This window comes from Conger conger, chromosome 3 (assembly GCF_963514075.1).
Source record: "Conger conger chromosome 3, fConCon1.1, whole genome shotgun sequence".
Taxonomy (NCBI): domain Eukaryota; kingdom Metazoa; phylum Chordata; class Actinopteri; order Anguilliformes; family Congridae; genus Conger; species Conger conger.
The window spans coordinates 40,888,406-40,904,428 of NC_083762.1; the positions used below are offsets into that span (position 1 = coordinate 40,888,406).

The window sequence follows — 16,023 nt, forward strand, 5'->3', positions numbered from 1 at the left end:
AACCTGTCGCCGTCTTACTTGCTATCAGAGTGTGTCCACTCGCTAGTTTGGGTGTTCGGAGCATACAGGCTCAGGTGCGTGAATTCAAGGGTCCTGAGAGGGCAGTTGAGGAATTAAGCCATCTGGCCCTCCGCACTTCTTTTTGTTATTTTGAGAAGGCTCCTGTGGGCCTGAGATATACTTTCATATGCGTTATTATATTTCTGGTTGCAAAAGAAATAGAGCATTGAAGAAAAAGCTGAATTCATTAGTTGATAAAAACTGTGTTTGCCTATGACTAAAATAATTTGTCACAATATGCTCCACAGTATACCCTGGTATAAACCCCCACAAAGCAAGCCAGAGGTGACCGTGCAAAGGGAAAGACCCTGGATGGCATGAAGGAGGAAACCATGGGAGGAACAGAATGGGGGGGGCTATGCTCACTGTGGGTTCGCAGAAAGAAAATGTAGTCCATCTGAACAGTTCAGGACCGGTTGCATGAAGGTGCTCTAGATGCTTTCTTTTCAACTATTTGAAAAGGAAAATGGGTCTCAGTCAGCTTCAGCCAATTCATATTGGTGGTCAGTACTTCCAGCCATCGTGCTCGTAACAGTAACGTCCTCTGTAAAGCTGAACCTGTCCCTGACGTTCTGTTGCCAAGTAACGGGTGCTGAAAAAAAATCCAGCTAGGTTTTGAAACAGCTGGTGGCTTGTTGACCAATTCAGACCAACTCCCAGTTCAACCAGCTTTACATGGTTTGACCAGCTCAAGTTATGTTTTAAAACAGACGAGCTACCGACACATACCCAGCTAGACCAGCTTTATGACCAGATTGGCCACGCTGGTTGACCAGCTCATACCCATCTAGACCAGCTTTATGACATCTTGACCAGCTCAATTCTCAAGCTGGTCAAGCTGGCATCGCTTGATTATACAGCGAGGGTATAACGGCTCTCTCTCTGTGCCTGCCCATGTCCCCAGCTGCAGCAGTGGCGGGCCCAGCAGGAAGAATTGGCCAGTCTGGAGGCTGCCATGGCATCCAGGAGACGGGAGGAAGAAGAGGACAGGCTGAGGAGGGAGCAGGAGAGAGACAGAGCCCGGAGGGCTGAACAGAAAGAGAGGGTAATGTCTCCATCACCACAGACTGCTCTCTGCACACATGCACACCGTATCGTATGAGCTGCTGAATGTCGAGTTTCAGGCGTGGATTTATGCAAACATAAGCCATTTCTATTACTTACCATTTATATTTAAGGCATTTAGCAGACACTCTTATCCCGAGCTTAGAGTATTTACATATGATCCACTTACATAGCTGAATATTTACTGAAGCAGTTCAGGTTAAGTACCTTGCCGAAGGGTACAACTCCAGCGTCCAGCCTGGGAATCTAACCCATAACTTTGGATTTCAAGCACCATTATGTAGTATTGTCAGCTTTTCCAAGCATACCGGCTTTAACCTATGGTAAACTTTGCAGGAAAACCCAATGCCACCTTAAAATTGGATATGTCATAACCAGGGTTATTAAAGTAGAATTAATACATGCCACTGTGATACATCCACTTAATGCTATTGAATTTGTATCGGACAGCTTATATGAAAGCTCTGGCTTCTGAATTGGCACCAGTAAGCGGATAAGCCACAGTCTGTCATAGCTCTATAATCTGTTGGTTACCTACAGTATTTTCATATTCCACAAGTTCTGTTGCACATTCCTTTGTCACAGTGTGCACTTTAACCTCACATTCATTGTTTCAGTTCAAATCCAATGGTAGTACAGAACAAGAATTATGTCACTGTCCAAATACTTACAGACTGCACTATTGATAAATTTACCATGAGAGAGAAACAAAATTCTGATTAGATTACATGATTACATCAAATCTTTTTCTTATATTGAGGTATATGTTGACCCCTAACATTTTTTGATGACGCCAGCAAGAAAGAGCTGAACTGATATGACATTTTATGTGTGGTGTATTATTAAACACATGAGAGAGCCCATTATGAGTGCATATCATGCATATTGTACAGCCCTATCTGTATGGTTCAGATGGGGTTGGAGGCTAAGTGCAGGTGCACTATCACACTGACATTAAGATGTTACATAATATCATATTTGTGCCATCATTGTCAACCACACAAATGGCCAGAATTATCAGTAATTAACAAAAGCATTGGACACTTTTTTGAGCCAGCAGCTTGGTATTGTTTAGGTGTTTTGTAAAACTAAATTATTTACAGAACACATTCTTTGGAGGCACTTAATCACCACGAAGGCACTGTTTCAGCATGTCGTTTTATGAAGCCTTTATTAAACTTGCATATCCACTGGGTGACTTTAAATAGCCCTGACTATAACCGTGATTTGCACACGACGGCTGTGTGATTGTACAGTCCCGTGGCTCAGGGGTTTACCTGGCGCAGAGATGTTGGACGCTCCCTGTTCTGGTATGCGCACATGCGCTCTCCAAAATCAACAGAGGACACTACACAGAAGGGACGGGCCATTAAGTTTACAACTGGGCATCCGCAACTGAGAGGTAGTGAAATAAAGCATGATAAAATAATGTAAAACCCGACAAGAAAGAGACGGCTGACACGTCGAAGCTACCTACATTCATCAGAGTAAAATCTGGCTTTCTCGTGCAAGGACAATTTATCCTCTTTATACAAGGTAAATTAGACAATCAAAATCATCTGGAAAAGTGATCAGTCAAGCAGAATGTCATGCAAGAGCGAAGGTCGATCGCTCAATTTCAGAAAGCTTGGATCAATCAATGGTGGCGTCTGTGCCTATGTCCTGCATGACAGCTGGCAGGAGGAATGGGGAAGCACTGCGTAAGGCTTCGCTTCGAAGCCTGGACATTACAGAGTGTACTTAAGCATGCATGAAACATCACGCTCCGATTCCCTCAAAATGACAAATAGTTATCCATTTCAAAACAGACATGGAGAAATGCCCAATTGTTAATGCTATCTATATTGATATTTTATGCTATTATAGATGAAAAAGTAAGACTTGGCCCTACTGTCATGTTTGTCCCCCTTGAGAAGTACAGACTTCAGTGGTTTCCGAATAACTGCAAGGAATGAGAACGGTTTCTGCATGGTAGCTTGATGAATCGTTTACTTAGCGAGATAAAGAGAGGGGGCGACCCCTGGTCCTCCCGTGTTTGTCTCAGAGAGTGTGATTGGGGGCCAGCTCCCCTCTTGGCGTCCTTGCGGTTGTTGCAGGACCCGTCGGTTTTCCCGGGCTCTGTAATTGAGAGTTGTTATTGTGGATATGCCAGTAATGGGGAGGAGATGCAGGTGAAGGTAGATTAATGCCAGTGCTTAGGCTAAAATAGATTATATATACTAATACTCTTGCTGACAATGAAACATTATCTCATTTGCGAACAAATCCATTTCCCTTGCTCCGTCTGATTTTAGCGCTGTCTGAGTCGATAGGATGGTACTGTGCGGAAGTTAGCTTATCTTCGTCTTGCTCTGAATGCCCTGAGGATGTTGTTTGTTTATGAGTTTATGGCTCTGAGTTTGAGACCCGTCTGTGTGCTGTAAAAGTAAACAGCTCTTTTACAGGTAGCTTTCACATTCTACAGATAACTGGTGTTGCCACTTCAAAATGAGGTTTCTTTATTTCATTTAATAGTGTATTAATAGTTACATGCAGTATGTTTGTTGCTGTAGTTTCCATACTGAACTGCAATTCCCATCATGCAATTATTCCCCTAGGAGTGGTAAAGTGTTGTTAAGATACAAGACTATATATGTACTTAAGAACTACAAAACAAACAAAGCTACAAATAACTACACCACTCCGATCAACATGTGGGAAAATGTAGTCCCGGTAATCGTTAACAACTGAAAAGGAAAACTCAAAACTTAAATCAGCTTACTGCCATCACTTTATTTCCTTCACTCTCCACCACTCTTCGATCCATAACGACCCCCCTCTCTGCCAAATCTCCACACATTCACACTGCCCTGTTCTCTGCTGTTCTCTACACTGCCAAATCATTTTCCTGTCCTCCACTGTCCTCTCTCTTCCTCCACTCTCACTGTGTTCTATCTCTACAAAAGCAGCTTGTCTGTCCCCTCTCTGGCTGACTGCATAGTATGTGCAGATAGTCAAACTACAGAATAGAAATGGAGGAATATCCTGGATGGTCTGTAAATCTTCCACTTCCTCTCGGTCTCCTTCTCATCCATGCTTCTCTGCTGAGTCTACTGTGCTAAGTAATTTCATATAATTTTTTTTTTAAAGGTCAATTTTGTGTGTACCTCCCTAAAGGTAACAAAATATTTAAACTGATCAAATTAGGTGAATCAATCGGCTCATAATTAGGTTGTTCAACACGTCTTTCAGTCAGTTTTCTTTCCTTCAACTTACTAAGACAATGCAGGTTTGGCTCGTTATCATTCGCTTTGCCTTCGATTTCTTCATTATCTGCCAAATGGTTCGTTTTAGTGGCCATGTGTCCACACTTCCACCAGTTAGAAGCCTATTGATTCACTTAAGTCTTTATTTCGATCAGTTAAATAATGTTCTTAACCTTTTTTATGTAACTGTTTGCAATATAGCATAATAAGCACAAAATGAAAATAAGACTGTTATTCTTCATGGAATGCTTCGCTATTTATGCTTATAATGTGGCTTAAGAGGGTAAATAATCCCTCTAGACATGAAAAGCAATTAGGAAAAATTAAGAGCTTGTTAAAATTCCGTGTCTTGTTAAAAACTGTGGTTGGAACAAAAAGCAGCATACACAGGGGGTCCCCAGACTCAAGGTTGGGAACCACTGTTCTATATGACCTTCGAAACAAGTTTCAAGTATAGACTAACCCGTCGACTTTCCATGGGCTTGTGAAAACTGTTTTGACACTGCGGAAGTGACGCATTTGGGTGCCACTATGTTATACAAATTGGAGCGAGAGACAGTGCAGTAGGGAAAAGCAGGACCTGTATATGGGCATGAGTCCGGATTATCCACTGTACGCGTAAGATGAAAACTGTTCCTGATTCATCTTCAAAATGTTATAGTATTGTCCAAATAACACAATAATGCAGCAAATTGGCACATGGAGAGACATTCGGAAAAAACACCAATTGTCCCTATATTTTCTTGTGAATATTAACTATTTTACCATATTGTTACCATTGAATTACATTGAAAATGGTGGCTGAAACATATATAACCTATACTGGAGCCAACCACACTGGCGCTAGTGAGCAACACCAGGAAGCCCAGCATGATGCTTGATGATAGCACTTGATTGTAACATTGGCCCATGCGCTGTGCATTTTTTCTACCATGTGATATGCTCTGTTGCTTTGGGCCAAATTGTACTTTTTATAGGTGGGTATGTCAGTGACTGCTAGCACTAACTTAGCAACATTAAATGGGCTTGCAAGCTACCTGGATGTATTCGCGAGATACCAGCTAGCTAGTAAAATATTACCCTTTTGGTTGTGTTGGGAAAAATAAATGAATGCTAATGCTAACTTCACACTGCAAAAAAAAAAGAAATTTCATGAGGAAATACATCAACGTCATCTTTAACCTTCCTACAGGTTAAAGAGTTCTACAGTGAAAAACAGAGGAGGAGAGAGGAACAGGAGAAGAAGGACCAACAGCGTCTGGAAGAACTGAGGGCACTTATGGTTGAGCAAGCAAGAAGAGACAAAGAGAGGTATGTAAGGGTAATTTTCTTATAAAATTTTCTTCATTGATTCTTCAACCTTTTACTATTAGACCACTTTCTGAATTAAGTGCTTACTAGGAGTCTTTCTCTGTCTCTCTCCCAGCCTTTGGCCTTAATGTCTCTGCTTCTCCTAGAATGGGGTAGCTAGCTCTGCTTCTCCTAGAAGGGGGTAGCTAGCACATTCCGGTGTTACAGCCAGGTCAACAAGGGGTAATCAGAAGACAAAATACTGATAAATGTTAGTGGCCAGCTTCATGTCTTTTTGTTTTGGTAAAGCCCCAACTTCTGGGAGAAAGTACTGAAAATTGTATGTAAGTCTTACTATGTCTGATTTAAATCAGAAAGCCGGTAAGCTTTCTCACTTCCAGTTATTTCTTCGCAAATAAATACGAAAGTTAAACTCAAGTATAGCTATCGTTGTTTTTACTGGGATCTGTTTCATCAGACGATGCTCACCTGTGAAATGTTAAAAAGCGCATTTTTCCCTAACAGGTAACACTGTAACTGACTTGCACATATGTACAAGCCACATATGGTAAATGGTGTGCATTCATATAGCGCCTTTATCCAAAGCGCTGTACCATTGATGCTTCTCATTCACCCATTCACACACACACCAACGGCAATTGGCTGCCATGCAAGGCACCAACCAGCTCGTCAGGAGCATTTGGGGGTTGGGTGTCTTGCTCAGGGACACTTCGACACAGCCTGGGCGGGGGATTGTACCAGCAACCCTCCGACTGCCAGACAACTGTTCGTACTGCCTGAGCCATGTTGCCCAGCAATATATAACATAAATATGTGAATTCTGCGTCTGCGTAAAGTGTAGAATGACTCCTGTGAGCCATATTCTCTATGGCCTTGAAGTTAGAGCATGAAATGTTGTCAAGAGTTATTTGTGGAATAAGAGGACAGAAAAGAATGAAAAAGAAAGTCTGGATTCAGTTCCCATCAGGGAAGGCTGGGGTAGATGAGGCAGCAGTTCGGTGTGATTGCTTGCAGACATGTGGCAAAGCTAGCATAGCTGTTTTAACAGTGTTTGTGGCCCACTGAACTAAATGGTAGGTTTGTCAGGACATTTGGAGCAGGTTTTGTGACATAACTCCATGTTTTCCCACAAGTCTGAAATTTATTTGAGGTGGTGGTAGTCATAGCACATAAATGGTCCATTTGTGACCATCCAATACAAATTTGAATCTTTTTGATGAGTGGGCATGACAATTTGGCTGCATGTAACTATAGGTAACATTATAAGTGTGCTGCATCACTACCAACGCAGCACAGTTGGAAGGAACAGAATTCTAAAGTCAGAAAATAATGAAACCATGAGCAAAATTGGAGAAAGCGTCACCTGGTCCATGCTTGTAAAAAAAAGTTGTTGCTTGTGATTGTGGGCCAAGGAGGGGGTGGGGTTGGAATAGCTAAATTAATAAGCTAGCTAGTGTTCTTGAACAATGGTGGCTATTGATGTGAATAAAACCTGGTTGGTTGTTATATTTCTAAATGTAGCAAGTAACTGCCCCCTTAACACCTGGTTGCAATATCTTTAGCAGCAATGACTGCAATCAAACACATCCTATAATTTCATATCAGTCTTTCACATTGTGTGGAGGAATTTTAGCCCGCTCTTCTTTGCAGATTTAATTTAATTCCGAGATAGTGGTTGGTTTTCAAGGTTGAACAGCTTGTTTCATGTCCTGCCACAGCACAGCATCTCTGTTGGGTTCAAGTCAGGACTTTCATTGGACCAGTCCAACATTTTAATTTTGTTTCTTTTCAGCACTGTAGCTAGTTTGAAATCTCTGCAAAGGAATAGTGCAAAAATTGGGTCAGTTTCTTAACTTTATGTCAAACAGTTTTGGAATTAAAATGCCTGCCTAAGACTTGGACCCAACTGAAAATGTGTAGTTTGAACTGAGAGGCTAGTTCTCAAATCCTTGACAGATTTTTCATGAATGAGTGGTCATATCCTCCTCAGTATGTTCACCAATCTCATAAAGAACTATAGAAGAGGATTCAGTACTGTTATTGTTGCTAAAGGAGGGTGCACAAAATGGGTCATTACCCATATTTATTTGCTCACCTTTATCAAAGGGTTGAATCATTTCGGAGGACATTGTATAGAAAGATTGCAACACAATATATTTATGAGTGCTTTCAAGGTCTCTTTGAAGAGTTGCAAGTATGGCTGAGTAAAATGATGATTCAGAGTAAAGAAAAAGATTCTGTCATGATCTTGAAGATATTCTTCGTAAAATCATAGATTCAATTTTGCCATCCATGGCAAGAAATATATTGAGCTCCATAATGGGACAAAGACATATTTCTCTTGATTTGTCTCTGTACTCCACGAGATTGTAATCAAACAATTTGCAAGCGCACATTCTCAGCTTTTCTAAAAGGGTGTTTTGGATCTTGCATCCACACTTTGCTATTGTCATCACAGATACAAATGAAATCTGTTGTTCTTTTTCCAGAACTCTGCAGGCTCTTTTGGGTACTTCATACCAAACTGACTCATGGGTATCCTGTTTTTGCAGCTAACTAGTGATTTACATCTTGCTGTGCAGCTTCATGTTGACAAATTCCAATAACAGCCCCCAAAGGTAATCATAAACTCAATCATAAGCTAAAAGCTCTATACATGTCTATACATGTTGGACACACCTGACTAATCAGAAACACCTGTGAAGCCATTTGTCCCAAATATTATGGTGACCTGAAATGGGAGGGTCACCAAAATGTATAAAAGACCCTTTAACCCCTTAAACGAAAACACCAACATTTTTTGAAATATACCTTTTTTCCAACTTAGATGAGATATTCGATTTAATTTTCATTTTTGTGGATTCACTGGCCCAATTTCCATGTCAGCATGTTAGCTTAGCATAATGACTTGAAGTCTATAGGAGTCAGTAGCCTACCTCCTTCAAAGTGAAGAAATGCACCTTCCAGCAACTCCGAGAGAAAGGAGAGAAATTTTAACTTTTAAAACTACCTTCAGGTGCGCGGATCACTGTGCTTAACCAGCGGAAGACAGAAGTGTTTAAGTGTTTAAGTTCCAACAGTCTAACTTCTAAACAACATCTCTCGTTTTTTAAAAACTACTATTTCAAATACACATGATATCTTGTGTAAATAAGACAGCTTCGGAGTTGCTGTAAGGTGTATTTCTTCCTTTGTCTATTGTTTTCCTCAGAAATATTCACTTGAGAATACCCCCAAAGGAAGACCTCTCTTTAAATATAGGCATCGCAAATGTGTTGTTAACCTTTTTGGCCATGAAATCTCAAGAATCAGTGTATGCATTGAATGATGCTACTATTTCGTTATGCTGGCAAAAAATGATGTGTTACTTCATGAAAGCCTAACAAACTATACACGATTGGAAACGTAATGTCATTAAATGAAATACTTTTCAGTCGTTACTTCAATACCATACCACTAGCCAGTTCTAGGTTCAGCTGAAGTTCTACTGTATTTTTTGCTCACGGATCATGCCTTTACTGTGCAACAGGATTACAGATACTTAATAAGCAGTATATGGATAAGTAGTATATTATAAGTTTGTATATGGGCTCTTCTTGTTCCAGATAGCCTATACAAAATGTAGGTAATAGCATTCATTTGTAGAAGTACTTTTGTAGAAGTATACAGCAGCATACTTGCTGTGAAAAGGACACTGACTTTACCTTATTTTGTGTAGTATATGGATTTCCAAAATGCAGAGAAGACAAGGTCCCCCTTTGCCACCCACATGTTACAAAATAAGGAACTGTTGTCGCTAAAGCAATGGCTTAAAATAGGTTATACAGATAGAATCTTGAGTTTTAACGCTTTCAAACGGTATATCCTGCTACCATAGTGATTGAAAATTGCACTGATAAAAAAGGAATGAATGCAAAAGAACCTACACCAGCCTTGCCCTTCTGAATCTGCACTTTAACCACATGTGAATTGCGTGATTACAATCTAAAACAGTGGAGTACAGAGCCGAATCATGAAAAAAAAGATGTCATTGTCCAAAACAGTTTGGAGCTCTCACAACAGAAATGGAAATGAAGCTGGCCTCTGCACAGCAAATAAGGTTAAGCTGTGTAGCAATGATGATGGGGGTTAATTCTGATCACTAATTAATAGAACCATACTGCATACAATTTTGGCCTTAACCCTATCAACTTTGCCCCCTTGTGGTTGAGTCATCAATGTCCCAAATGATTGTTGTTTCATATTTATAGAATACAAAAAACTGTGATGTAATAAATCCACAAAACGGCGAAGCCCGATTGTTAAAAAGACACTCACCTAGCGAGAAAAGTAGTTTAGATGCTTATGAGCCTCTTAATCAGAAAACGGGACTAAATTTATATATTTGCCGGGACTATACCTAAGCGATTGTCTTCTCAAACTGCTTCTCATTGTAAATGCATTGTTATGTAATTTCAGTACCAAACTTATGTAAAACATTAGCTGTTTTGTGCAGGCTTTCCTACCCTTTCCAACAAGGTATAATGTGTCATATTCAGGTGACAGGCAGTTTAGGAATATCGCTGCGTTCGCATAGCAGAATGAATATACAGATGTGCGTAACCATCCTATGAGTGTTTACTTTCACTGCGGCCTGTAGCGCAGTGGTTAAGGGACACGCAAGGTCGGTGGTTCTAATCCCGGTGTAGCCACAATAAGATCTGCACAGCCGTTGGGCCCTTGAGCAAGGCCCTTAACCCTGCATTGCTCCAGGAGAGGATTGTCTCCTGCTTAGTCTAATCAACTGTATGTCGCTCTGGATAAGAGCGTCTGCCAAATGCCAATAATGTAATGTAATGTAATGTACTTTGCAGGCAAATCTTTGTCCCACATAAATCTGTGCATAATACACTGGTTTCACGACAGAGATGGGCTATAAGTTTGGGTTTAAGTTTTGTGGTACAACAGACATAGTGTTTCGGTCTGTGTATATTCCCCTATTGTTCTTTTATATAGTTTTCCCTGTTAAATGCTTGTTTGCCTTCTAAAATCCAACCCTATGTCCACGTTGTATGAGGTGGTAACAGACAATAACAGGATTTGGACTCGCTATAGATAGACCTGTAATTGTACTATCTAAGGGGCCTAATGGGGCTCTGGTTAACCTAATTTTGAAATACATTTTAAATGTGATGCAGGTTGGTTAGGAAGCATAACCTATGAGCGATTTGGTTGACGGGTAGCTCAAGTGTACTAAGCTGAGGGTGGGGCAAGAGCTTCCCGTTGTTTCCTCATTGTGATCTGAGGCAGCTACAAATGTTCTGTTAAAGTGAAAAACAGCAATATAACATTTACAATATAAATTATAATAAAGTTCCTGTGGTTGTGCAATCAGACTGATAATTATTTGCTTTCAGTAGTTCGCAATATATCTTTCTTGGTTGCTGTCTTACCAACTACTGATCATCTCTCAATAAATAGATCACTAGCAATAGACATCCAGTGCCATATAAAACTCAGTAGTAGAGTATTGGGGTCCATTCGGCTGATTTTGGCAGAGCCAAAACCCGGTTGGATTGCATCATCATCACAAGCTGTTCCTCAATTGTTCTGCACCGAAACTAGGCTAAGCAATTATTTACAACATGGTATCATATCGGCTAGACAAATATGAAACCTGAGATTCTCATTGGCTGTTGACAGGCAAGCCACGGACAATTGGCCAATTTTCGTTTGACCAAATCGCTCAGAGGGTAAGTAATCCTTTTTGGAGAGCTTTTTGGATATTTTGGGCATGCTTTATGGAAACATACTCCTATATATTTTCATAAAACACACGTGAAGATTCATTTTCTTTGCATTTTGTATAATATTGTATTTTATAGGACTAGAACAAAGTAGGTGGAAATTGCCCTCTTGGGGGGGGGGGGGGGGGCAAAGTGGGAAGGGTTAAGGCATCACACATAATGGAAGGATTTATTGATTTCCCAACCAACCCAAGTGATGGCTAAGAAAGGCAAGCTGCTTTTATGCAAATGTACGGCTTCCCTGGAGTCGCAGTCATTGATGGCACAAAAATGCTCCTTGTGTGGATGAAGATGCATGTGCAGAAATACAAGAGTATCAATGCTCCAGTAGTTTTTGATGTTGACTCTAAGAGCGTGTATTATTGTTATAATTCATTATTATACGAGTTCCTGGAGGGCAGTACGTTTACCCTGTTGTTAAGTGTCTCCATTTAAATATAGATTTTCCCTGACAACTCTGAAACATCATCTCAAAGCCACTTCTAAGAATCTGTTACCTTTCGCAAAAACTTTTTTTTGATGTGATTCTCGGGGGTGATTTGCAGACTGAATACATATGGCTTTTCTCCCCATCCCGTCTGCAGGGTGCAGTTTCGGGAAGGGCTCCTGCTGCAGCGCCAGAGGGAGAGGGAGACACAGGCACTCCTGAGACTGGAGGAGGAGGTGGAGAAATGGGGACATCTGGAGGCCCTCAGGAACCAGGTACTCTGTTTAAACACTTCATCGGAGGTACTCTGACTGAACATACATCAAAATCACATCAACTAGACTTCAATAATATACATTACATTACATTATTGGCATTTGGCAGATGCTCTTATCCAGAGTGACGTACAGTTGATTAGAATAAGCAGGAGACAATCCTCCCCTGGAGCAATGCAGGGTTAAGGGCCTTGGTCTAGGGCCCAACGGCTGTGCGGATCTTATTGTGGCTACACCGGGGACTGAACCACCAACCCTGCGTGTCACAGTCATGTATAATATAAATTATGAAATCATAATTAAAATAAAATCATAATCATATAATAAAATTTACAATTACAATTGCTATACATTATTATTATTATTATTAGTAGTAGTAGTAACCTTCTTCCATAGTATCCTTATCATCATAATCATTAAAGTTCAACAAAATAATGAACTGTCCTCTCTGTCTACATGCACTGATAGTTTGTAGCATTGCTGCCACCTGCTGATACAGTACAGCTACGGCATGTGTGACAGTTACTGCTATAATCGTCCTCAGCAGACAATTTTTTTCTCATCTTTCCCAGGTAGCAGTTGTAGCAGAGGCAAACCCAGAGAGGATGATGGGAAACACCAAGGCCTGGCAGAGGCGGCACCAAACAGGAGAAGAGTTTGTCCTGCATAAGCCCCTGTATCAGTTAAATTCCTTCACAGACAGACAGGTAAAACAGATCCTAAGATTACATACCCTTCCATGGTCTGTGAGTCATTTCTGCTGATGATTCTACCTTGTCTGTAGATTTCCTTTTTATTATACATTTTCTTTATATTTCTCGGCCTTTGACCTAGTTTGACTATAATTCAATGTTTCACACACTACTTATTTCATTATCTTGTCAAAAGGGCCAGTGAAGTTTGCTCTATTAGACATTTAATCATTTATTTATTTAAAATAATTCTGATGGCCTTGAAGATTGCATGTACTAGTATGTTGATGTGACATTATGAAAGCTGCATTTGAATTCGGAATAGGAATGAAGCATATCACTGAGCTTGTATTTGCTCGAAAGATTATGTTCACATTTAGAATGCAGAGCCATTTATTTGGCTGAGTCCCCCTCATAAGGCTGACTGAGATTAGATCGAAAATTCGAATCTGTATATTATTCAAACGTCCTTCTCCCTATGGGGAGTGCAGTGATAGGTTGCTACCTGTGTAAATACAGTAGTACTGGTGACAGCGTAAACAGATGACATGTTGCAATTATGGCATAATGATTTTCCTAGTCCTCAACCTTTGGGGCAAAAGTAAAAAATGTTGTGGAACAAGAAATATTTTTTTTTCCAGTTTCATGCTCTGTTATAATGACACACAGAAAGCATTGTTTGATCATTGACTGACTTGGTTACCTCCATAGACAAAGCAGTCTGCACTTGTTTACCAGCTATCTAGTTAGCCATCTGAGAAACAAATGAAAAATATATTAGCCAGACAGCTATCCTAACCCTGGCCAAATAGGACATGAACCTATTATGGAAATAGAAGGCATCTATTACAGAATACAACCACAAATAAACACAAAACAAAACTAATTAATTTAGTTTCCCTTCCCTCTATCTTAATCAACTGTATACAATTTGCATCAAATATTTGAACTTTTGAAGCAATACAAAAAAATAGGCTTTAAATAGCTGTGCCCTGACCATATGTAAAAAATAACTAGCTAGCAGCAACAACATAAAAATAATTAATACAAATGTAAGATCTGCCAGAAAAGATTAAGCACATCAAATGAATGTCATTTTTTAAAGTATTGTACTTATATAATGGCACAGAACAAAAGGAATATCAAATGGATATTATCGAAAATTCTTCTTTATTCAAATTGGTGTGCTTGACTATTTTTTCATATATGCCTTGTATGTATGACTCACATCTGAAATGTTCTGATATTTTTTAAATTGCCAATGAAATATTGTAACATCTACTCAAGAGAAATGGAAAACTGATTTCTTTGTCATCGTCCAGATCTTATCCGATCCCAGAGTCCGGATTGAGCAAGCTCTACGGGAGGCAGGATTTCACAATTCACCGTATGCCAGGGAGGTTTTGTCTGCTGTCCGTCCACCGCGTTTGCCCCGGCGGGACACAGAGTCTACCATGTTTAAATCCTGACATGGACACAGAGTCCACCATGTTTAAATCCTGACCTGGACACCAAGTCTACCATGTTTAAATCCTGACCTGGACTCAGAGTCCACCATGTTTAAATCCTGACCTGGACACCGAGTCTACCATGTTTAAATCCTGATATGGACACAGAGTCCACCAGGTTTAAATCCTGACCTGGACAGCAAGTCTACCATGTTTAAATCCTGACCTGGACACCGAGTCCACCGTGTTTAAATCCTGACCTGGACACCAAGACTACCATTTATAAATTCTGACCTGGACACAGTCTACCATGTTTAAATCCTGAACTGGACACTGAGTCTACCATGTTTAAATCCTGATATGGACACAGAGTCTACCATGTTTAAATCCTGACCTGGACTCAGAGTCCACCATGTTTAAATCCTGACCTGGACACAGAGTCTACCATGTTTAAATCCTGACCTGGATACCAGGTCTACCATGCTTAAATCCTGACCTGGACACCGAGTCTAACATGTTTAAATCCTGACCTGGACACAGAGTCCACCATGTTTAAATCCTGACCTGGACACCGAGTCTACCATGTTTAAATCCAGACCTGGACAGTCTACCATGTTTAAATCCTGACATGGACACAGTCTACCATGTTTAAATCCTGACCTGGACACCGAGTGTACCATGCCAATAATTATGGAGCTCACTATCTATAGCTTCATGCCATCATACACCACTTTATTAGGCTGTTAGAACCTTGGCGATTTGTAGTCATTTCAAGTAACTTTTACTTCCTTACTTTAACTCAGGTGGTGTTCTAAGCGATGGTTTGTAAATTTAACTTAGGCAGTGTTCTGAATGGTGACAATTGATTTCACTTTACTTAGGCGGTGTTCTGAGTGGTGAGCACTTGATCTGAATAATTTGCTATAAGCCTTTAGAGGGTTTGGTGGTCTGTAAAGACTTTAAATGTATTCTCATCGTGTGCATGTATCGTCTTTTAATTTTATTGTTAGAACCTTGGTAGTCTTTTAAGTGATTTTGAGTGATTTTTTCCTTTATTCTTATTTTATTAAAATATTCTATCTATAATGTCTTGTCTCTATATTTCTTTAATATAGTTGGTTGATTGTAGGTGCCAGAAGGAGTAGTTGAGTATCTCAGATTTCTCTCAAGCAGGGATCTGAAACTCAGGAACTGCTGGTTTTCCAAACTTCCTTTAACTGGGAATCAGTAGCACTAATTACCCAGGAGAAATTGGGGTGAATTTGGAGGGCTCTGCTCTAGCGTTGACAGAGAATGGTGCATCCAGTGATGAGTGAGGTCAGAGAATGGCCAGACCGGTTCAAACTGACAGGTGACAGTAACTCAAATAACCACGTGTTACAACAGTGGTATGGGGAAGAGCATCTCTAAACACAAGTCAAACTCTTTGTGAATTTATAAAAAGTGAGTTTTGGCAGCTTAGTTCAAAGCAAAGATATATAATACATTTTAAATTAAGTACAATGAGTGAGATGAACTAATTGTTGGAAACTTTCAAGTCAGCTCATTTGCTAGGTGTGATACTTACAGCATTGAGCTTTGCTTAAAACCCAAGTCAGGCACTTTTACATGAGGTTCTCTCATAAAAAGGGGAGAAATGTATCAAGTAATTACTGTGCAAAATCAAACACAATATCAATATAGAATCTCCATACCATTTAATTTAGGGGGGGGG

The 16,023-nt window shown here is 40.1% G+C and overlaps 1 protein-coding gene across 1 annotated transcript in view; it reads left to right on the forward strand.

Annotated features, from left to right (window-relative positions):
• LOC133124927 (coiled-coil domain-containing protein 148-like) overlaps positions 1 to 15,321 on the forward strand; it is a 57,367-nt gene extending 42,046 nt beyond the window's left edge. The window contains exons 12-16 of the mRNA XM_061236505.1: positions 965 to 1,105; positions 5,563 to 5,681; positions 12,052 to 12,169; positions 12,742 to 12,876; positions 14,184 to 15,321. Coding sequence (XP_061092489.1) covers positions 965 to 1,105; positions 5,563 to 5,681; positions 12,052 to 12,169; positions 12,742 to 12,876; positions 14,184 to 14,330 — 660 coding nt within the window. The 3' untranslated portion in view covers positions 14,331 to 15,321. The remainder of the gene's footprint in view (positions 1 to 964; positions 1,106 to 5,562; positions 5,682 to 12,051; positions 12,170 to 12,741; positions 12,877 to 14,183) is intronic.
• The last annotated feature ends 702 nt before the right edge of the window (positions 15,322 to 16,023 follow it).